Here is a 24,463-nt window from a genome sequence, read left to right as displayed (position 1 = left end):
CAGCACCCACAATTGGGGCCAGATTTTCAACAGGGCTCAGCACCCAGCAGCCCCAATTATGACACTTACTTTGGTGCCTAAATGATCGTTATTACTTGTATTAAAGTAGCATTTACAATCCCCTGCTGAGATCAGGGCTCCGTTGTGCTTGGTGCTGCACAAATGTGTCGTGAGAGAGACAAGAGAGTACAACCTAAATAGACAAGACAGGCAAAGGGTGGCAGGGAAAACAGAGGCCCAGAGAGATGATGTGACTTGAAGGCCACCTAGCAGTTCAGTAGCAGTGAACACAACCTATTTCCCTGCCTCTTAGTCCACAGAAGGTAGGGAGGGGTCAGAGATTGGTCCCAGATAAGGGCTCCTGCATGCTGCTGTGTCACATTTTGGCAGTGCTGCTTCTGTGGAAATGAGTTTTGCTTGGCTGCTGTTTTTTTTACAGCTTTATCTAACTTGATGGGAAAAATCAATAATGGCCAGGCAGGAGAGAGAGAAACCCATCAGAAACCAAAAGTGACAGACAAACCCATGAGATATTCCACCAAGATAAAATAGTGATCTGCAATCAGTACCCAGGAAATTAGCTAGATTTCAATCTCCTGAGTCAGAAATCACAGGTTGTGCCTACCACAGTCTAGGACCTGCTTGTTTCAGCTCTCAGAGCAAAAAACTGTTCCTTCATTAATTATTGACCATTTCATCTACACCGCAAAAATAAGAAACGCAGATGACAATGTTAGATGTCAAATCATTTTGGTAACAAATAAAGCTAGCTTATCATTTCCATCTCTCTCTGGCTGAGTCTCTTGCTCTGAATTTCTGTCTTTTTACAGGCGACTACAGCAGGTCTCAACAGTTGCTTTTAAAAAACATTGCCTTGTCTTTGTTAGAATAATCCAATTTCACCAGCAAACAATGTATGCAGTGCTCCCAAAAGAGCCAACCGCTCCAGCTCAAATCAAGACACAACTTACATGGACATTTGTTGACCTCTAAGAATATTACTTAGAGGTTCTGTATTGCTCTCCATTTTCAAAGCAGGATCTAAAATATTAACTCGGTGCTGGTCTACACAAACATTTAGTCCATGGCAAGCTGGGGCATGAATCTACCCTGTACTCACTGGCCACGTGGACCCTGCTGCCACACACTAATGGTACCCTAGTGTGTTTTGATGTACCCTGCTTTGAAACAGGTGTAGATCAGAGTACACTAAAGAACTGTTAGTGTACATCGGACACAGTGCGCGGCAGGCTAGGGCTGGGTAGATTTACACTCCAGCTAGCTGCAAGCTCTAAATCATGCTCACAATACTTTTGCAAGGTATAAAAGTGTTTCTTCCCCAATTTTACAGATAGACACAACTCCAGATTTTGCACTGATCAATCACCTGTGACAGCATGCTACGTTCTAAGCTACAGGCCTATCCTTGTCATAGAGCAACCGAGTAGTCTTGGAGAAATTGGGACATCTCTCAGTAGCAGTAGCAAATCAAAATAAAATTTTGTGGTGATAGGTGTTTCAGGGGTGGTCTCTATAGGTACATATATAAATTGCTAATAGATAAGGCACCAGTAGATGGTGATCAAGAATATGTAGCATGATTCCACTTCCCCGGCCTTTGGAGGGTCATCAGAAATTGTTATGCCTGGTCAATGGCTTCCGCAGACACTTGTTCACGTGAACTCTCACACTATGAAGTTGTTTTCTGAGGTAATTTCTCCTAAGATTTCCCTAAGTTGCTTCACTTGATACTCCAGAAAATAATTCAGCAGTGCCAAATAGTTTTATTGGAAAATTTTCAGCAGCAACCTTAGTACCTAGATACCATAAATACTGTGCTCTTTAAACGCACTTAGAGTCTTAGACAGAACAAGAGAACGTGGAGTTGCCATGACAAGGTTGATAGTGAAGAGAGAATGCTGGGGGTGAGGCAAAGCAAAGGAGATACAATCATGTGGTTGGTAATACACACACACTCATGCACACACACATAAGCATAACCTGTCTTTTTTTGTATCTGCTGGCAGATCTGGTGCCAGGAACCGAATATGGAATTGGGATATCAGCCGTCATGGATAGCAAGCAGAGCATCCCAGCCACCATGAACGCAAGGACCGGTGAGTTCCATGTGCCATCAGATCACAGCCCTACAAACACGCAAAATAAAACGCGCAGCACCGTAGTCACTGGCATCATTCTTAGAGCACAGCACTGCTTCCTTTAAACCATGTCCAGCCTTAGCCTGTGCAGAGCCAGGGAGAGCCTCAGCTATAGGATCCTGCCAGCTAACCTGTCTACACTACAGTTTAAGTCAGCATAACTTATGTCACTTGGGGGGGGGTAAATAACCCCCCCCCAGAGCAACATAAGTGCCGATATGGACTGCACTATGTCAGTGGGACAGCATCTCCTCAGTGATGCTGGAACACTTTTACTAGCAGGGATGCTGAAAGCCAGCCCCTTTACCCCTGTCCATGCCCCCCTGCCCCCCCCCCGCAAGCTGGGGCCGGGAGCAAGGCCTTGTCTACAGGAGGAGGGGACCTGGACAGGGGTAAGGGAGCCAAGGCTGGAGGAGGGCACGGGCCCAGCAGCCGGGACCCTGCATGTGAGGCTGGGAGCGGAGCCCCGGGCATGGGGTGGCAGCCGGAACCCCACGTGCAGGGCCAGGAGCACAGCCCCAGGGGTGGGGTTGGGACCCTGCATAAAACCTGCTGCAGCACCCCCCGTACCCCTAGTTCCCACGCCTATGCTTCTCCTGCTAACACAGCTACTGCCGCTCACGGGGGCTGGAGTAGTTAAGCTGAGGGGAGAGCTCTCTCCCGTCAGCTTATAGTGGCTACATTAGAGAGCTGGCAGCTTCGCCACAGTCATCTCTCTAGTGTAGCCGTAGCCCCCGTCTTCATAAGTGTGCTTAGGTCTTGTGACAAGGGGAGTGTCACTTCATGTACCAAAAGCACTAGCCAGCTCCCCTGCCTGCCCCTCCCAACTGATTCACGCACCAGAGATGCCCTTGTTATCATAAAGTCACTTCTGGGCATGCCTGGAAGCCATGCACCATTCAGCAATGCTCAGCGGTCCTGCTCAGAGTCCTGGGCTGTAGTGTACACAATTCAACCAGCACAACTCCAGTGTGCTGAGCCCTGTGGCTTGCATTACAATGTACCTCAGCGATTCTCAACCTGGGGTACTCAGAGGTATTCCAGGGGGTACATCAACTCATCTAAATATTTGTCTAGTTTTACAACCAGCTACATAAAAAGCCATAGTGAAGTCAGTACAAACTAAAATGTCATACAGACAATGATTTCTTTATACTGCTCTATATACTATACACTGAAATGTAAGTACAATATTTATATTCCAATAGGTTTATTTTATAATTATATGGTAAACATTAGAAAGTAAGCAATTTTTCAGAAATAGAGTGCTGTGATACTTGTCTTTTCATGTCTGATTTTGTAAGCAAGTCCATTTTAAGTGGGGAGACACGTGGGGGTTTGCAAGACAAATCAGACTCTGAAAGAGGTACAGTAATCTGGAAAGGTTGAGAGCCACCAATTTACCTCATAATTGTCTCCTCCTACAGAGCTGGACAGCCCTCGGAACCTTGTGGTGACAGCCTCCACGGACACGTCTATCTCCCTGGCCTGGACCCAGGCCAAGGGCCCCATAGACCATTACCGCATCACCTTCACTCCAGCCTCCGGAATGGCCTCCGAGGTGACTGCACCCAAGGATAAGTCTGAGCTGACACTCTCAGACCTGGATCCCGGTACAGAATATACTATCTCAATCATTGCCGAGAGAGGCCGTCAGCAGAGCTTGGAGTCCACAGTGGATGCATTCACAGGTAGGGAGGGGCCGGGACAAACTCTGCCAGGGCTCAGATTGGTGCAACACGCTGGCACATCTCCTGACCTGACATCTTGTGCTCCCAAATCTCAACATTTTGTTTGGAAAAAAAAAGTCTCTAGCTATTATGGATGCAAATGTGAGCTGAGCATAACTGATGCAGAGATGTCAGTCCGAGTCTGGAACAGCTCATCCAAGAGGTGTAAACTGCCCATACATCTGTGTGGTGAACTCGGATACCCAGTGATGATCACTGAAATAGCAGCATCGTTCATTGTGTCATTGCTTGGGAAAGTCTGTAAGAAAGGGGTTGGGGGATCACAGGTCCATCTACTGTGAGGGATGTTGCATTCTGGCACCATGGTGGGGTGGCCTTAGTGAGATACCTCTACTTCCATTTTTGACTCAGTCAACGGGGCCAGGCTCTAGGAGCTTGCAGAGCCCATGCTCAAGGAACCAAGATAGTACATCCAATCAGATTTTGAATATCTGCCCAATCCACTGAGAGTGTCTGGCGACTATTGTAGGTAGAGCCAGAGGCGATGCATGGGGGGGCATGCGGGGTCATGTGTCCCCCACCCCAGATTTCTGCCACGGGTTGCTGGCTAGCAGGGCCAGTGCAAGGAAGTTTCACGCCCTAGACGACACCCCCCCACCACGACACCCCCCCCCACCCCCCCACCACGACAGCTAACCCCTCTCCACCCCGTCCCCCCACAGCAACTAACCCCGTCCAGGAGACTCCTCCTGTCCCCTCACGGCAGCTAACCCCACCCGGGGAGACTCTTCCCCATCCCCCCATGGCAGCTAACCCCACCTGGGGAGACGTCCCCCGCCCCCGCCACGGCAGCTAACCTTGCCTGGGGAGACCTCCCCCCTGCCATGGCAGCTAACCCTGCCTGGGGAGACCTCCCCCCTCCCTCCTGCCACGGCAGCTAACCCTGCCTGGGGAGACCTCCCCCTGCCACGGCAGCTAACCCTGCCTGCATTTTCCCCCATCCAGCTCACCTTGGCTCCGCCTCCTCCACTGAGCATGCTGGTGCCCCTCTACTTCTCCTCCCCGCCCAGGCATGCGGCGCCGATTGGAGGAGACTTAGAGCTAGGCTGTGTGCTCGGTGGAGGAGGCAGAGTGGAGGTGAGCTGGGGCGGGGAGCTGTTCCCCTTTGCGCCTGCCCCGTTACTGCGGGCAGCCCTCCCCACGCGTCCCCCCACCCAGCTCACCTCCACTCCACTTCCTCGCCTGAGGGGACTTTTTGGCGACCCCAATCACTAGGCGCCTTAGGCGGCCACCTAGTTTGCCTAAATGGTTGCACCGGCCCTGCTGACTAGGCCCCCTCCCTGTGCAACAGATTGTGGAGCTGATGAGCTGCAAGCTGCGGCTGTGGGGAGAAGCAGCAGCAAACAGCTGGGAGCTGAAGGGAGGGGCCACTGAGGTTAAGGGGTGTATGTGCTTTCGGGGGTGCATGACTCAAGCTGTTGGTGGGGTTGTCATAAACAGATAGCTAAGGGTTAATGTTCTTTTACCTGTAAAGGGTTAACAAAGGGAACCAAACACCTGACCAGAGGACCAATCAGGAAACAAGACTTTCAAATCTGGGTGGAGGGAGGTTTTGGGTGTGAGTTCTTTGTTCTTTGTCTTGGTTCGGTGACCCTCTCGGCTCTGAGAGTGATCTTTCTATCTCCAGGCTTTCTAATCTTCTGTTTCCAAGTTGTAAGTACAAGGATAGTAAGACAATAGGTTTATATTGTGTTTTTTTTTTTGTATTTACATGTAGGTAGTTGCTGGAATGTGTTAAATTGTATTATTTTTGGATAAGGCTGTTTATTCATTTTTTTCTTTTAAGCAATTGACCCTGTATATTGTCACCTTGATACAGAGACCATTTTATGTCTTTTTCTTTCTTTTTATATAAAGCTTTCTTTTTAAGACCTGCTGGATTTTTTTTTTAGTGGGGGCTCAAGGGGATTGAGTCTGCAGCTCACCAGGGAATTGGTGGGAGAAAGAAGACGGGGGGAAGAGAGAATCTCTGTGTTAGATTTGCTAAGCCTGAATTTGCATAACCTCTGGGTGAGGGGAGAGAGAGATTGATCTCTCGGTACTTGTGTTTCAAGGACTTGAAGCAGGGAATATCCTAGAGTACCCAGGGGGGGAAATCTGGGAGGAGGTAAAGAGGGGGAAGGGAAGTGGGTTATTTCCCTTTGTGGTGAGACTCAGGGCATCTGAGTCTTGGGGATTCCCCAGGGAAGGTTTTGGGGAGACCAGAGTGAGCCAGACACTGGAATTCTGGCTGGTGGCAGCGATATCAGATCCAAGCTGGTAATTAAGTTTGGAGGTTTCATGCTAGCTTCTCATGTTCTGAACTCTAAGGTTCAGATCTGAGTAAGACAGTTATGACAGGGGTGAATATTTAAATTGTGCCCCTGCACTCTCAGCAGGTACCAGTTTCTGGGTGGAGCTTATTTTGTTGGTTGAAACCCTTTTTTTCCTCAGTTTTCCTCTTGTTCTCAACTCTGGTTCAAGTTAATGGAGAGACCAGGGCTGGCCTCTCAATCTGACACTGCTGGGCAGTGAATCCCAGTATTCTACAGTAGCATCATGCCACAGAGTGACATAACCCAGCGAGAAGTGGTTCAGCATGTAGCCATACTTCTGCCTGGGATGCTCCTTGAATGAGACTTTTATCTTATTAATTCTGTATGATGGATGTCTTGTCATATGCAACGCTCCTGCCCTTGTGTGTAACCATTCCATGACAGATTTGCAGCACCTCTCTTTGGTTTCCAGGGTTCCGACCAATTACACAGCTGCACTTTTCTCATGTGACTTCCTCCAGCCTGAACATCACCTGGAGTGACCCCTCCCCTCCGGCAGACAGGTTTATCTTGACCTACAATCCCAGAGATAAGGAAGAGACCAAGCAGGTCATGCTAGATGCCACCAAGAGACACGCCACCCTGTCTGGCTTGCAGCCATCTACGGAGTATATCGTGTCACTGGTGGCCGTGCATGATTTGGTCAGCTCCGAGCCCATAGTGGGCTCCATCACAACAGGTAAAGTCAGCAGCTGGCTGATGGGGTATAATGCTCATGCCTAATCTCCAGCTGGAGAAGAGATTGGAGCTAACAGAATAATTTATCTTCACAAAAGAAAGTTGCTGCCCCTACAGATCATTATTTTAAAGGGATTATTCATCTTAGGCTCCAATTCCACATGCCTGATAGCTAGACTTTGTCTCAGGCCTCCTGTTCTGCATGCTCCAGAACCAGATAATCTGCCTTGGACTCCTATTGCAGCACGCTACATATCCGGTTTTGTATTGTTCTTGTCTTTGCCGTGGCAACAGAACCCAAAAGAGTACAAGGGGATTAAACATTTAGCCTCCCTTAATCCTGGAATCTCCACTGTGGCCAAAAAAATGAATGTGTTTACTTTGTGGTCTGAAGTTTAGGAGAAAGCAGCCACAAACAAATACACAATGGGCTTAGAGCAATGGGAGTTTTGGGAGCTAACCCATTTCCAGACACATGGCAGAGATCCAGAGAGGGGCTGAGCATTCAGACCTTCCTCTGGAGTCAGTCAGTGGGACTCTTTCCCTGAGCTTTGCACCAGGCTTTTTGTTTCCCCAGCTCACATTCAGAGCCCTGGCAGGTGTTGAACCATAGAATAGGGTTCGAAGTCAGTGTTCCATGTTGAGTTTGGCTATTTAAACCCCCCAGTGGGTTGTCTTGCTGTCACTCCTTTGCATACACCCATACTGTCCTCATAACCTGGCATTTCTTACAGGTGAGGAGTCTGATAGACACAGCCCCCCTTTCTGGCATCTGGGGTGACAGTGCTAGGAAATTCTGCATGCAAGTGTGTTCGGCTGGATCGACCGCTAGTTCAGCCAGCAATCAGTGTTCCATGACTGCTTCGTAGGCTTTATCTCGCCTCTGCCTTTCTCCTCTAGGGATCGACCCCCCGAAGAACCTCACAGTGGGCAACGTAACCAAGGACTCGGTGATGATCTTCTGGGCCCCTCCTATCACAGCTTTTGACCACTACAGAGTGTCCTACCGATCTGCACAAGGTAACCCAGCTGCCTGCTCTAAAGGCTGTTCCAAAGCGGGCTGTGGGCTCTCCTGGGTGACTTCTGGCATAATATCAGCCAGCCACCTCACAAGCTGTGACTACAGGGGGAGGTACGCAATAGGGAGAAGCCAGCACTGCAAAGTGCATGGTAGGAATGGGAGAGGGGGCAGATGTTTCCTATCCACTGATCAGGCCACCTCCACAGTCACCAAATCCCTCTGCCCAACGGATGTGGGTCAGTTCAGCCTTGGCATAATAATTTAAAGCCCCCTGGGGATGCACCATGATGTGGCTGGTAATACACACAGAGCTCTAACTTCCACACCTGCTGGGAACAGGTCTTATGGGAGGGGTGGGGGTCCAGCACCTCTCAAACACAGGTCCTGAGTCTTTCTCCCAGGCTGTGTCTACCCAGCTGCTGGGAGCACATTTCCAAGCACAGGTAGGCAGACGTGCGCTAGCTCTGGCGGAGCTGGTGCACTAAATGTAGCAGTGTGGCTGCAGTGGTGCAGGTGGTGGCTCAGGCTGGCCTCCCAAGGACAAGCCCACTCAGCCCCCCGTGATGAGTACTCTGTTGAGCGAGGTAACCCAAGCAAAGCTAGCATGGCATCTATCTGTGCATGCTCCCAGCTGCAATGCAGACATACCCTAAGGGATCTTGCCCTACTAGAACAGCTCCACAGCAACTCTGGGGTCTTGCTAGGAGCTAAGCCAGAAATGGAGATGCCCAGATTAGGGGGCAATGCAGTGCCCAAAGTCAATGGAGGAAACAGTGCCATCACCGCACACTGCTACATCCTCCCTGTCATCAGGCACCCCGCCACCAGCAGCCGGTGCCAAAGCCAGCAAGAACAAAGAGTGAATTTGGCCTGTGTTATTGATCCACTCTGCTGCACCTTGTGAGATGCAAGGCACTGAGGACCAGCCCAAGGGAAAGGTGGCTGCGAGCCCTCCAGATCTGACACTGCTCCAGAGGATGAAATAGCCCATCATAAGTTTGAGCAGCCCCATGGGGCTGTTCCAACCCACAGTGGGCATATCCCCAGTATCTCGGCATGCCCTCTATGCTGGGGCTTGCAAGGCAGGTGGCAAAGGGCCACTCACATTACTGTCCGTGCGTCTCCTCCAAGTAAGTACTTTCAATATCCCCTAACCTGCCTGTACCCTAGAACTGTGCCTGGGTCTCTGCTCCTTGCACTGCAGCCTGAGCTTCTTTAGGCTCCTGCTCAGAGCAGGATGATCCAACGAGCGACCATGAAGCTCTTTGCTCTGCCCGCGCTTTGCAGGAAGAGTGGACAGCACGGCAGTCGCCAACGACGTCACTGAATACAGCCTCAGCCGCCTGCAGCCAGCGACCAAGTACGAGATCATCCTGAGCAGCGTGCGGGGCCGGGAGGAGAGCGAGCGGGTCTCCAGCATCGTGTATACAGGTCGGGGACATTTCCATTGATGAGATTGGGGGTTGTGCTGTGCACGCTCTCTGGCAGGGCGTGATGTGCGGAGAGGCAAGAGGAGTTGGGGCAAGGGAGCCAGAATTGCTGCTGACTCACAGGGTGACCTCATTGTTTGGATGACCATAGCTTAAAAGAGGTACGGACTCATAACTGTAGCCTTTTTTCCTGGTGACTTGTGGTGCACATTACTGGTTCAGGGAAAGGGACACTATGAAGGCATCTAATGCTGTTTCCACACTTTGAAATAACTTCACAATGTTCTAAATACTATGTGTAACCCTTCTGCCAGGTGGAGCCAGCAGCATCAAGGGCCGGGTTCAGTATCTAGGGGTTCCTTTTCAACAATACAACACAAAACTAGCTTGAGCCCCCACCCAGTGATCTGGGACAATTACACACCACCCGTGGCCACCTCTAAGAGGCAATACTTCCCCTCTTGCAAGCATAGAGTCTGAGTGTAGCAAAAACTTTTAATAAAAGGAGGGAATTAATTCAGCATTAATTTGGGAAAACACCGCAACTAGGGCTCATAAACACAAACCGTGAGCAAAAGACTTACCCCCAGGTAAGTTGGGCAGTGTCCTTTTCCTCTCAGGTTCTTAAGTTCAGCAACCCAAAAGTCCCTTTAACGTGCCCGTCCTTCCTCTGTACCCTACTCACAGTTGCTGTCCTTGGCCAGTGCAACCCCAGGGTTCAGAGGTTCATCCACAGAGTTCACTTCCCATCTTCTGTGGAAGGCAGAATGGGGGGTAAGGAGGCACCATACACGCAACACTGCTCGAGAAGCTGCTTATCATCCCAACAGCCAATTGCCACACCTCTGCAGGGCTTTGCTCTGGCCCTCTCCAGCAGCTTCTCTGCTGGCCATTGACACGCTTTTCCACCAGCTGCCTTGCTGGCCATGCCTCTCCATCAGCTGCCCTGCTAGCCACTTGCCACACCTCTCTGCCAGCTGCCCGGCTAGCCACTTGCCAAGATGTCTTCAGGGCCCCCCCACCACTTAACACTGCTGTCAGCTGTTAGTGGGGGAGCTTCACTGCTGGTGCACACTGGGCAGTCTCTTGCAATACAGACACCGTCCCAGAGTAGGTCTAATACTTAGACCTAGGTATCCATGATTTCAGCTCTGCAGCCTGTAACAAGACTCTCAATTGAGTCTAAATTAGCTCTTTTATTATACCATGGAGAGTGGAAGGGTAGGGTGACCAGATGTCCTGATTTTATAGGGACAGTCCTGATGTTGGTTTTTTTTTTCTTATATACACTCCTATAATCCCCCCACCCCATCCCAATTTTTCACATATGATGTCTTGTCATCCTATGGAAGGGTCAAGTGGTGTTTATGACCCTCAAACAGGAACCAACCCACCAGGTACAAGTACCTGTCCTCACCCTCTCTCCACTCATTGGGCTTTGGAACCCATGTCCCCTGCCTAGTGAGTGCTGTTCAGTTGAGGGTAAGTCCTTCCATTGGGGAATGTTCTGCTCTGCTGCCCTCGGTTCACATAACAAGGATACCAACTCTTTATTACTCCTGCTCCAACAACAAGGAGACTGGGGATCCAGCACCAGCCAAAGTGATCATTTGGGCAAGCAATCCCATCATGCTGAGCACCTAGGCAGGGGTGGGTGTGTCCATACAAATAAGATCAGATTCTGAAGTCTTTTTCCACAGGTCACCACTAGATGTCAGGGGAGAGTTCATTCAGACTCTGCTTACACATGTGCCAGGCTGACCCAAGCTCCACTCAATGAACAAGGGTTCCTGTGGGCCCAACAAGGACTTGTTAAATATGTCCTATAAAAGCCCTTAGAAAGTCTGCCTGCCTTAGGGCAGAGGGGAACCGTGCAGCCAGAGAGCAGGTCACAGAAGATGATGTTGATTGGCTGATGCTAAAATATCCTTTCCTAGGGAAAGTACCAACCATCAGTAACAGCCCTTCTGGTAGGAATGCACCACAGCCATGGGCAGAAGGGGATCTGTGAGTAGCCTGTAGCAAGCAAGAGCAGAAATTTCACCTACTGCAAGGGTTTTCTACCCCACAGAGTTAGCAGCTGTCATAACATTTTTCCCAGATCTGGACCTTAGCGTCCAAAATATGGGTGTTAGCATGAAAACCTCCAAGCTTAGTTACCAGATTGGACCTGGTAAAGCTGCCACCAGCCAGGAATTATACAGTGCCTAGCTCACTGTGGTCTCCCCAAAACCTTCCCTGGGGGACCCCCAGACTCAGATGCCTTGAGTCTTACAACAAAGGGAAATAACCCCCTCCCCTTGTTCCCTTGTTACTTCCTCCCAGGCTCCCCTCCCTGGATGACCCTAGGAGATTCCCTGCTTCCAGTCCTGGAAACACAAGTACCGAGAGAGCTAATCTCGCTCCCCCCCTCACCCAGAGGGTATGCAAAGTCAGGCTTAATAAATCTAACACAAAGAGATTTTCCCCCTGACTTCTTCCTCCCACCAATTCCCTGGTGAGCTGCAGACTCAATTCTCTGGAGTCCCCACTAAAGAAAAACTCCAACAGGTCTTAAAAAGAAAACTTTATAAAAAGAAAGAAAAATACATTAAAAATAGTCTCTGTATAAAGGTGAAAATATACAGGGTCAATTGCTTAAGAAAAAAAAGTGAATAAACAGCCTTATCCAAAAAGAATACAATTTAACACATTCCAGCAACTACCCACATGTAAATACAAAAAAAACAATATAAACCTATTGTCTTACTATCCTTGTACTTACAACTTGGAAACAGAAGATTAGAAAGCCAGGAGATAGAAAAATCACTCTCAGAGCCGAGAGGGTCAGACCCAAGACAAAGAAGAAAGAACTCACACCCAAACTTCCCTCCACCCAGATTTGAAAAAGTCTTGTTTCCTGATTGGTCCTCTGGTCAGGTGTTTTTTGTTACCCCTTTCCAGGTGAAAGAGACATTAACCCTTAGCTATCTGTTTATGACAGCAGCAGCAGCATAAAAAAGCCCTTGTGGATTAAAAAAAAAATCTGCCTAGCAGGAATAGAAGCTGTTGAACCCATATGCAGTGGAGTTAGAATCACAGAACCAGAGAGTCAGAAGGGACCGCAAGTTGCAGGATTTGTCGTCTAGACCATTCCAGACAGATGGCTACCTAGCCTTCTTTTGCACACCTCCAGTAAAGGAAGGCCAATGACTTCCCGAGGCAGTCTGTTCCATTGTCCTACTATTCTTACTATTAGAAAGGTTTTCCTGGGATTTAATCTGGAATTCACTCCTCACCCCCAGAGAGTCCAGTTCCTCTTCACACCCATCACCTGATGAATTTATGGTTCCTTCTCAGCCATGGACCACCCGCTGGGTCTGACTGCCACCAATGTCACCCCAACAGAAGCCCTGCTGCAGTGGAACCCACCTCTTTCTGAGGTCGAGAACTACATCATTGTGCTAACGCACTACACAGGTACGTCTGTGAAGCCAGAGAGCCGAGCTGGTTTGCCTCCAACCTGTAAGCTGCGAGATTTGCACGTGGCTTTAGCGCCACTAGCTAAACTCGATTAGCTGCAGCAGAAAATAATTAATTAGCCTGATCCCCGCCCTTCCCAGACAGCTGGTTTAAAGGGATTCTATCATTATGGGTTGGTTGGCGAAGCCATGCAAAACCAGAAAAGCTACAACAGGATGGCAGAGGGGCCAGCCATGCCCTGATTTCAAACCGATATCTATTCCTGCTTGACTTTTTCCACACACACATTACACAACCTACTCCTGCCTGAGTGTCCTGTCAACCCAAAGAGAGGTGCCCTGACACTATACCAAAAGGGACCATGCCCCCTCTGCGATGCTCCCAGCCCCAGCACTCTGAGGACAAGAAATCCTGAGGCTGACCCTGAAATCTGAGCTCCAGACACCCTCGCAGCTAGCACAGCTCACCAAAACTAGACATGAATACGACAGAGCCTTCAGTTATCCCCAGTATTGAAGAGGGAAAAATGGAGAAGATGCAGCCCGTGGGCAAAGAAAGAGTCCCCTATGCATAGGCCTGACTGAATTCTATGTTGTTTTTTTTTACAATTTCAACAATAAATATCGATTTCTATTTTTTATTTTTTCTCCAATTTTTAAATATTTTGATTTTCACAGTTGAGGGAAATAAAGGGGGCTGTAGGGGGCTCCCATAATTGACAGCAGGGCTACAAGGGGCTCCCTGCACAGCTGAGGGGCCCAAAACACTGGAGCACAAGGTGCCAGGGATCATGGCCCAGCACAGCAGAGATCCTGGCCAAGACTGCAAGGAGGAGCACAAGCCACTGGCCATGGGGAGGCCATCCCGCTGCTGAATCACTCCATCCCCAGACAGGGAATCAGGTTTCACTGGCCCTGCAGGGCTCCCTGCACTGCCACAGGGCTGATGCTACCCAATTCCTGCAGGTGCAAGGTCGGGGAGAGGTCTGCACTCTCACCAACTGAGGGTGGATATTTTTTCATTGATTTCAATGTGGCAGCTGAAATTGACATTTCCTTACATCTGTTGCTTTAAACCTATTCCTCCCAAGCCTGCTTCTAACACCAAACAAAACTGCTCTGCTCACAGATTGCAGGGCAGTGAGTTTACAAGTTAGTAGCAAGAAAGGAGGCAGCATGATCCAGTGGGCAGGGAACTGGGTTTTAATCCTTCTGACTTGCTTTGTGACCTTCCACAACTCTAAGACTTTTTCCCCACCTGTAAAATGGTGATCATAATTCTTATGTTCTTTGTAAGTTGCATGGAGAACCTGGGATGGGAAGTGCTATGTACGGGCCAGGTGTTGGCATGGTTTTTGTAAGGAGTGTGGGCAATGGCCATTATCATTCTTCTGCAATCTGAAGGAAGAAGGACATAATTCATCCAAAGAGTGGAGACATGCTGGCAACACAACATGGTAAAATGCCACCTTTTGTGCCCAGACAACCCACCACAGTAGGCTTTTGTTTCAAATGGTTCTTTCTTAGTCATATTTTAAGAACAGAAGGGCTCCATATTCAGTCCAAGCCAGCTCCATCTGATTTCAGTTGCAGGGGAGACCATTCTAGTGGACGGGGCCAACCAAGAATACCAGCTGATCAACCTGATGCCCAGTACCAGCTACATGGTCACCATGTATGCCACCAATGGGCCTCTCACTAGCAGCACCATCAGCACCAACTTTACAACTCGTACGTACGGTAACTTCTTCCCTTCTCCAACTAGGTGTCCTTAGCGGTTTTTATTTTGTCTAGCTGGGGAACAGAAGCCAAATAAGCTGTTAAACAGTCTGTTTTATGTGCTCAGGGACCACAAAGGCACCCAGATACCATGATGATAGGCACGGTATAAGAACCAGACTATTCTGATACATGTGAGATGTCAGGTTCAGGAAGATGCTTTTCAAACTCTCAGCAGTTCCTTTCTGCTGATCCCTCTAGATAAGATATCCTGCTGGCTTCCAGAGGAGACCCTTATCACAGGGGTCCCCAGTGCGGTGCCCTCATGGTGCTCGCTGGGGCATCTATGTGCACCCACGTACTGACTGGCAGACAAGCATCCGCTGAAATGCCGCCGAAAAGCGGCATCATCAAGAGGTGAAAGTCAGCGGCATTTCGGCGGTGACACCTCTTGACGTTGCCGCTTCTCAGCAGCATTTCGGCAGATGCTTGTCCACCGGCCACGGTCCTCGGTGGCTTGTCATCCAGCGCCTGCCACCTGGAAAAGGTTGGGGACCACTGCCTTATCAGGTCCTTTTCCTACCCATTGCCGTAAGGCTGTATACAGGAGAACAATGGAATCTGTTTCACTATTAAATAGCTACTTGACAGACATTGTGCTTCACGCAGTTCAGAGCAATTGCACGACAAAAAAAGTCCATGTGGAGAATATTTATCTGGTTCCTAGTGCCCTGTAAGTGGAGCTCCAGCTACGGGTGGGCAAACTGGCCTGGAGAGAAAGGGGATGGATGGGCTGAGCACAGGACTGTGAGAAATCCCAGACTTCTGTGGTTCAGCCAGCACTCCTGTCAACATGATTCATGGATCCAGCATGCTGTTTCAATCAGCTGTAATAGCAATGCTAGTGTGTCAGACTTCCAATTCCCTGGGTTCCTATTGACCTTTGCAGTTCTGGATCCCCCAACTAACTTGACTGCCACTGAGGTCACCCGCCAGAGCGCCCTCCTTTCATGGCAACCTCCAATGGCAGAGATCGAGAACTACATCATGACCTACAGATCGACTGATGGAAGCCGGAAGGTGAGTTTTCACTGATAAAGGGGATTGCACTAAAACAAGAATCAGAGATTGGTGTGGTGGGGCGGGACTAATAAATGAGGCAATCCAAGTCACCAGAGGAAGGACAATGTTTCTGAGAGTTTTGCATAAATACTGAGGCTCAGGCTGATCCGGATGACAGACACAAGTTTCCTCATAGACACTACCATTAGACAATGCTTAGATAGGTCACAATCCATGGGGTAAGCCAAGAGATGGAGACAAAAATCAGTTCCCACATCTGCAGGTCCAAATGGGCAAGATACACCTGGAATGTTTGGAAGAAGTAGTGAAGAAAATTTCAGAACCTCTGAAAATTAGTCATTGGAGCCCGGAGCAATGGAAGGAGGCTAATATGGTACTTATCTTTAGGGAGAGTAGAAAGAGAGGTGCAGGCAACTAATTCACCCTACCGCACAGTGTGTTTGATCATTTAATGAGTGTGTCAATATCTATGTGGAAGAAACCTGCCTATGAACATTGCGTTATCAGAAATAGGTCATTGCAAACATGCCTACTAGTTTCCTTTGACAGTATTACTAGTTTGCAAGTGGCATAGGATGTTGGCATTTCAGTAAGGGATTCAATAAGAGCCACATAATCTGTCTGAACACCAGCTAGATTAAAACAACAGAGAGCACAGACTAGGAATTGGTTAACAGAGCTGGCCAGCTCTACTCTTTACACTGCTCTGGGCATCAGGGATGCCCTGTTTCAAGGGAAAGGTGATGACCTGAATTCAGGTCCTAGCAGGTACAGTAAACAGACCATCAGTTGTCTACAGGGAAGAGTGAAATACACCTCTCTGCAGAGGAATAGGAAATTGCCTGTATACCACTTAACCCCACCACCACTGCCCCAATAGGGTACGTGGTACATAGATCTCTGCTGAGGGCTGAACTTCATGCTAAATGATAAGGGATTAAAGAGGCTTTTTGAACTACGCATTTTTCCATGAAGCACCTCAGTTGCCTTCCAGTGAGGTTACACAACATGCTCTCTGGGCCTATGGAAATCAGTGATCCATGTACACAGGGACCATGAATAGCATCTGCACATCACCCCCTATTCTGGAGGACTTGCTCTGTGTAGTCACCCTAAATCTCCCCTGGGGTGAAGTTCAAAGAGGTAACATGGCTGAGCAGCTAAAGCTAAGCCTACGAGTCAGGTGATATGAAGTCTAATCTGTTTTGCCCCAACATACTGTGTCTTAAGGTAAGTCACTTTCCCTCTGTTTACTCCTTGGAGAAATGGGGGTGGTAATACTACTAGGGGTGCTGAGAGCTTACCGGGAATAAATGGCTTTAAGATCCTCAGTCAGACAGCATGCTCTATAGAAGTTCCTGGCTTCTGTTCCCTCTTTACATGCTGTCTGGGTTCCACCTCTTGGTTTCCACTTACTTTTGTGACCCACATCTAGGAGCTGATAGTCGATGCTGAGGACACCTGGATCCGCCTAGAGGGGCTTTCGGAGATCACGGAATACACCGTACGCTTGCAGGCAGCCCAGGATGCAATGAGGAGTGGGTTTACCTCCACCAGCTTCATCACAGGTCAGGAGTTTATTCCCCACCTCGTTTGACCAGTTGTGCCATGCTGCACCAGCCACGGTCTCCCGAGTGTCTCAAGGAGATTGTCTATTATCTCTCAGTGCTAAGGAAGACAACTCGTCCCCTAACCCCATGCCTGCTCACGTTCCAGAGGCTTGGCCCCCTGCCCCTCAACTCACCCAAATACACAAAGCCAAGACTTAAGTTCTATCTCAACTTTCATTACCACAGGCATTATCCTCCCTTCTCCCTACAAAGGCATAAACCAGAGATAGGAACCAGATCTGGATTCTGCCCTAGTCCAAGGGTATTCAGATCCAGGCTTTGAATTCAGGCCCCATGTCTAATACAGAGATCACATATTCCAAACAGATTCTTTTACCTTGTTCTTGCTCCTGCTCCAAAGAATTAGAACATTCGGTGCAGGGGATACTCTTTTAGTGACCAGAGGATGGACTAAATGACTTAACAGGTCTTTTCCATCTCTAAACTCCATGGACATGATTCTGATCTCATCCTGATCTATATCAGGAACAACTCCACCTAGGTCAATAGAATTACCACAGTGTACAACCAGTGTAAGACCAGAACCAGTCCCTGTGATGTTCTGACTGCTCGACAGCACTGCCTTCCTGTTCTTTAGAGCAGTCCTATTTATTAAATATTCTACCCTCATGGAATGGATGTTGTGTTAAGCTGATTAAGACTCACAGTCCCCATGGCCCTATGGTCAGAGTGCTTACTAGAAGCAGTCTGCCCTGAAACACTGCATGTTGAAAACACTCATGTTAAAAATGTGGGCCCAGTATAGCATCCAGTGTGAGTGAGTTTTATTCAGAAAGCAGCACTCAATAGGCACTATGCACATTGTGCAGAGCTGAATCCAATTACATTTGTACCTCGGCTCTTCAAAAGAGATGACAAAAAGCCTGAAGATGCTGTCCACTCTACAGTGCTGAAATCACTTCCTCTGTATTCATAGTTAGATTAAAAGAGCTCCCTTTAAATCCGCTGCAGACATACACACCAGTCACAGCACATGGAAATGCCTTGTAACCTGCTTTCATGTGATAACAGAAGCTAGCAACAACAAAAACCCTTCTTGTCTGATATATCTATAGATCAGGGCCTCTTATGCTAGTCTTGCCTCGACTCCATTGGGCACAAAGGATTACAGCATATGCAAGAGGGGATGGAAAAGTAGATATACTTGTTGGGGATGAACTTGAGGTCCGGATGAAAACAGACAAGGCCAGATCCCCAGGTGGTGTAAATCTACGAGGCTCCATTGACAAGGGAGATTATGCTGCGATTTACAGCAGCTGAGGATCTGACCCTACACAGAGTCAGAGAATGTACTGTAGATGGCTTCTTCCCTGACAGACATGTTAGAAGTAGGTTTAAATGAAAATAGAAGCGAGTAACAAGCACAATAAACCTGTTTCTTTTCTAATATATTTATGAAACAGAAGCATCTGGGGATGAACAATGAAACAATGAGCTCTGTAGACTGCAGTTGCTTCCACTTTTCCCTTGTTTAAGAGCCAGGGCATCACATTACATTTACTCTAGCAACATATCTGGGCACTTTCCAGGAGAACAATAGGTTGTTTTTGTTGGTTTGTTTTAAAAAAACACCTTTATTTAAGATGTTTTGCTTCTTTGTGTTCACACATAACAGGGCTCTTTCATTCTTCCTGGCATATTAATAGATGTCTGTTCCGTTTGTCTTTCATATTTGCATAAGGTTCTGGGGGAATTGTGTTCAAATGATAAAAAGGAAAAAAAATCAATACACTATTTATAATTTGTAGTTTGAAATTTCTTTCAAAATCAGCTTCGATTTTAAAGATCTGAATATAAATTAAGAAATGTGGTCTTCACAAAGCACCAGGGACTATAATGTGTGTGTCTTTGAAGCAGATTTCATTGTGTGTTTAATACAATAGATGACAAGTCTCTCACTAGATCTTGTGTTAAAAAGCACAGAGACTATAAAATAGGGGCTGTTTGCCTTTTGGCCAAAATGAAATCACTTGACTATTCACACCCCAAGAATTGGTGGTGGGGACTGAATAGAAAAACCAACAACAAAACCAGGGTTTGTAAATGTCTTCCTACTTTTTAATCACACTCCCTTTGATGTTAAACTTACACGGGCATTGCACACCCAGTGAATGCGGTTTACACCCATTTCCTGTGTAACTGACACTGCCATTTAAGCCATCTTTGAAAATGAATCAAAGATTTCCCCACAAGTTTGTGACCATTTGTGCCACAGTCCAGATTCTCCTCACACATACACTAGTGAAAACCAGTGTAAGTCCACTGACTTCTGGGGAGTTGCTCCTTATTTATTCTTGGCATGAATGAAAACAGAATCTGGACTTGCGTATGAAATGTGGTCCACTATAATTAATATTTTTCACTGAGGATGATCACAGCTGTGGTCACTGGGTGTTGTTCTTCTTGCAGTTACACTATATCACAAATAACTCCAGTGGACAGGGCAAATTCCCCCTCTCATGTACAAAAGTGTAAATCAGTACAACTCCTACGCCAGTGATAAGCTAGTGTGCAACTTTTGTGAGCTAAAACTCAGATGCAAGTTCCTGATACTGCAGAACTATTGAGATCATATAGGACTGGTAAAGCATTAACTCAGGCCCCCACATTGTGAGCATGTCTTCATTTGAAAATTGCATCAAGCTAGACATGTCCACAAAGAATCACGCTACCTACCACAATGCTGACCATGACTTTGCAGTTTGCATAAACATGGACCAGTTGTGTTCAACACCATGTCTGCCCATGGGTACACCCTGCTGAATTTTCTAACGAAGACGAGCCCTGCCTGAACTGGATTGTCCTGACACTTATATGGATGTAGTAACTCAATTGAAATCAGTCTGGTTACATATTTGTAGAACCAGTGTTGATGAGGAAAGAACACTGGTGTTTCCCAAACTATCTGTGTATATTGGGAACAATTAATTTAACAAGATCCATGGAAAACTATCACAAGATGTTACACTCTCATTCATTGTACCCAGTAGAGTTACTGAGTGTCACGCCATTATACCTTGTGGCATATGATGAGTTAATCCAGGGGTTCTCAAACTGGGGGTCGTGAGAATCACAAAGTTATTACAGGGGGTTTGCGAGCTGTCAGCCTCCATCCCAAACCCTGCTTCGCCTCCAGCATTTATAATAGTGTTAAATATAACAAAGTGTTTTTAATTTATAAGGAGGGGTCGCACTCAGAGGCTTGTTATGTGAGAGGGGGTCCCCACCACTGAGTTAATTAGTACAAGCAATGAGCTTATCGCATGATGAGGCATGACATGTGAAGTAAGCCAAGAGATAGCTTATGCACTTGATGGAGTTACTATGATTTATCAGGCTGATTCATGACCTCGGAACTCAATTCATGTCCTTCCTGGATTGCAGTAAGCCTTGTGTGATGATGTATCATACGGTATATGTCATGTGACGTGTAGGGAGGTGCTGTGCCCTCTTCGAAGCTTTGCCTCTCTAATTTCACAGGAGGCCGCATGTTCGCTAATCCACAGGACTGTGCCCAGCATTTGATGAATGGCGACACCATGAGTGGAGTCTACACCATCTCCATCAATGGGGACCTCAGCCAGCGAGTGCAGGTGTACTGCGACATGACCACGGATGGGGGAGGATGGATTGTAAGCCTCCATGTAGAACTCATCATCAGAACAATTAGAGCAGTGGCACATTTTTAAGACAAAAAAAACTTTTTTTCCCATTGAAATCTGCAGTTTCAGGTTGACTGAAACATTGTGCAAATTTTTGTTGGATTTGGCAAAATGTTTAGTTGGGGGGGAATTTCCCTCAAATTCAACAGGGTTAGATTTCTTTAAAATTCAAAATGATTTTCATTTGAATTTTAATTCAATTTCATTAAATACAATTTGAAAGGTAAAAAAAAATTTTTTTCTAATTTTTTCAGTTTGGACAGTAAACAGGAACATCAGTTATTTGCACAGCTCTACTAATGATTTTCCATTTCCCAGCACCATTCTTCTACTCCAGATGATCCCCCACAATGCGTTAGACACCATACAGGGCCACATCATTCACAAAGGCCAAGCAGCCACCCCTGGGGAGGAATGCAGCAGCTGTTTGGCAGCACATGGCAACAGTTACGGGGAAGAAGGAAAAGTTATCCTAATCCAAGTGAAGGAACGAACCAGCTGGGTAGAATGTAGCTTGGGGAGGACACAAGGTTTAACATCACTACTCTATCTCAGGGTTAGATTGCAGTTGGCCTTTGAGTGGCTGTGCAAAGGGGGGGCAAAGGTGCAAGTACCCTTCCTACTCCTTGCACTCTGGTTATAATCAAAGTCCCCAGGCTCTTCTAATTGCAGGGACAGCTCCCTGCTAACAGCTGCTGGGGCACAAGCCACCTCAAAGAAAGCAGGGAGAAGCTATGTCCAAGTTCTCACATGTATCAGCAGTGGCGCAGGTCAGCACTGTAAGTCACAGCAGCAGGCACACTCCTCCTCAGTGCCCAGCTGGTCTTTGAGACACAATGCGTCCTAGTGCCAGGCACTGCAGCCCTGTGCAAGGATAAAGCTAAAAAAACCAAGTCCAAAATATGCCATAGGACCTTCATGTCATTACTCCTCCAATAGCCTCCCCAACAGCATGGTGGCTCCAACTCTATGCTAGGGCACTGGTGCAATGGAAACAGTAATGTTTCCTGAATAAGCAACACTACTGCCTGCAGCAATGGAGTTTATCCTTCAACTCTCCCATCCAAGAACAAACCAAGCCTGATGCTGCTTAGTTTTGGAGTTCAGATAAGACCACAACTTTTGGATGTGGGGCTATTAGCCACAACAGAGAAATACTGTATGCCCATAATAAATGAAAGTAAAGCACAGCTCTGGCCACACAGCTATTAAAGACAGCAAAGCAGTGCACCAAAAGAGGCTTAATATAGTCTACTTCATTTTCCAGTCTTAAGGAATAGGTCCTGAGCTGTTAATAGGAGCTGCACTTGGAGAAATTCCCTTTGAGTGATTTGAAATGTTTGCAGCTCCTTTTGGAAGTAAAGCATAGCCTGAAGCTGAAACTGATCTATTGTCCTATACATGAAATTAAATGGATACTAGCTTTCAAAGTACATGATTTGCACTCACAGGGCTCACCATATGGTGGTGTCAGCCATCAGCTAGAGTGACTTTGTACAGTGCTTTTAGAGGCAAATGCTATTTAGCTGAATCGCATAAACACAGCCTGACTCAGGTGGACCGGCACCAGAACCAGAGAACACTCTGCTGTTCCAACTGGATTGTGTTGTCACACTTTCTCTCACACAGAAAAGGGCCTCCTAAATCAAAGTATAAATTCCTAACGCTGCTGGTGTGGATTCTTTCACCAAAGCTTTTACCTGCTTTTTTACTCTGCTTCAAAGCCTCACATCTGATTTCATGCTGAAGGGCTTATAGAAATAACTAGTTAAAAAGAAAATCACATGCTGAAAAGTGGGCAGTGTTGTCCATTGGTTAGAGCGGGGAACTTGACATTAGGATTTCTAGATTCTGTTCCCAGCTCTCCAAGTGATTTGTGTGGACATCACTTAACATCAGTTTATCCATCTGTAAATTGACTGTTGCCATACATGTCTAACTTCCAGGCCTGTAGTGAGAATTAATACATTAACCTCTCAAGCTCTGAGCTCCTCACTTGAAGGGTGGTATAGAAAGGCAAAGTACTATCTTTTAATTTCACATATAACAACGCCCATTTGGCTATGATCTATCATTGTTTCTGCATAGAGCAAAGATTCTTCCATGTGGCTTTCATTCCTTCTCCCTCTGTAGGTGTTCCAGAGACGGCAGAATGGGCTGACAGATTTCTTTCGAAAGTGGATGGATTACCGCATTGGCTTTGGAAACCTAGAGGATGAGTTTTGGCTGGGTAATGCCCTCATCTCTTTGTCTGTCACTGACAGTCAGCCTGGTTGTGATCAGTGGATGCTTTGCATCTTTCAATCTGACACTTATCTCTGCAAGCTTAATTTCCATCTCTCTGTGTCTGCGTATCATTAGAGAGGTTCTCTGTCCATCTCTCCCCTATTGATCTGCTTTTCTTCACCATAGTATTTCCTCCTTTGTTCTGTCTGAACTCATATCATTAGCAACATGTCATGCGGAGGAAATGTGACATAAAAGGAGATCACAAAGGTGCAGCAGTTCCTGATTTGTTAGGTGGCACAGTAGGCGTTTTCAATAGCCTTGCACCCATGGAGACCTGATTTCAAATCTCCTTAGATCACAAAAGGAATGGAGCATGACCGTTCTGTCCAATTCCCCAGAAGGTTTTTGTCTGCATTATAAATACACTGCAATTTAACATGACTGGTAATTTCTTCTCAGAAGAAGCCCAGGCCTAAAATGGTGGAAACTGAGGAATATGTGGGCGAGGCATTGGCAAAGCTCTGCATGAGTGGAGCATGTACAACTAATATCGTCAGTGGATCGCTGTAACTGGCATTTCTCATCCCTGATCTTAATGAGTGAGAATATTCACCTGAGGAAATGTAAAGAACAGATATTGATGATTTAGCATTGCTTCAGACTGGAATGCTGTCACACAGGGACAGGACTATGCATGTACACACTGGAGGTGGGCCCAAGCTGCAAACACCCTTCAAATGTAAGGTGTTTGGTATCAGAAGCCAGATTCGGATTTTGCAAACAATTCCTATTACAAGTCAAACTCCAAAACTGCAGAGCCAAACACTTCAGACTTAGTGATGCTAGAAATCTGGGTCCAGTCTCTTGTTCTGTACATAAGTGTAAAGTCCACATTCAGTCACTAAGGGCAGAGACACGAACTGAGGCAGTGTGGCTTTTCTTCAAAGCACTGGTGATTTCTGGGTTCTCCTCCTCCGCATTTGCTTGCCATACATTTTCACTGAGCCCAGAATCTCCTTCCATTTTCTTCCCAGAATTGCCACCAGGTACCAGATCTCACCTGAACCCTCTCTTTTCTCTGCAGGGCTGGATAACATTCAGAAGATCACATCGCAGGGACGCTATGAGCTACGAATAGACATGCGAGATGGCCAAGAGGCAACTTACGCCTATTACGACAAGTTCTCCGTCGGTGATGCCAGGAGTCTGTACAAGCTCCGGATAGGAGACTACAATGGCACTTCCGGTACACACTATCACTAACAAGCACCTACGTGCAGCAGGAAGCTTTCTGGACTGGTGGGTCCGAAACGCCTGCAGTGCA

At 47.3% G+C, this 24,463-nt stretch overlaps 1 protein-coding gene across 1 annotated transcript in view; it reads left to right on the top strand.

The window, feature by feature from the left end:
- The window catches only part of TNR (tenascin R), a 303,471-nt gene that overhangs the window by 274,272 nt on the left and 4,736 nt on the right, over positions 1–24,463 (top strand). Inside the window, exons 10-21 of the mRNA XM_050962984.1 lie at positions 2,028–2,117; positions 3,587–3,850; positions 6,638–6,904; positions 7,804–7,923; positions 9,212–9,355; positions 12,694–12,813; positions 14,403–14,546; positions 15,484–15,614; positions 17,053–17,185; positions 20,729–20,880; positions 23,044–23,140; positions 24,224–24,385. Coding sequence (XP_050818941.1) covers positions 2,028–2,117; positions 3,587–3,850; positions 6,638–6,904; positions 7,804–7,923; positions 9,212–9,355; positions 12,694–12,813; positions 14,403–14,546; positions 15,484–15,614; positions 17,053–17,185; positions 20,729–20,880; positions 23,044–23,140; positions 24,224–24,385 — 1,824 coding nt within the window. The remainder of the gene's footprint in view (positions 1–2,027; positions 2,118–3,586; positions 3,851–6,637; positions 6,905–7,803; positions 7,924–9,211; positions 9,356–12,693; positions 12,814–14,402; positions 14,547–15,483; positions 15,615–17,052; positions 17,186–20,728; positions 20,881–23,043; positions 23,141–24,223; positions 24,386–24,463) is intronic.

This window comes from Gopherus flavomarginatus, chromosome 7, assembly GCF_025201925.1.
Source record: "Gopherus flavomarginatus isolate rGopFla2 chromosome 7, rGopFla2.mat.asm, whole genome shotgun sequence".
NCBI classification, from domain to species: domain Eukaryota; kingdom Metazoa; phylum Chordata; order Testudines; family Testudinidae; genus Gopherus; species Gopherus flavomarginatus.
Note: the sequence above shows the minus strand (reverse complement) of the source record. Positions and strands in the feature narration are given on the sequence as shown.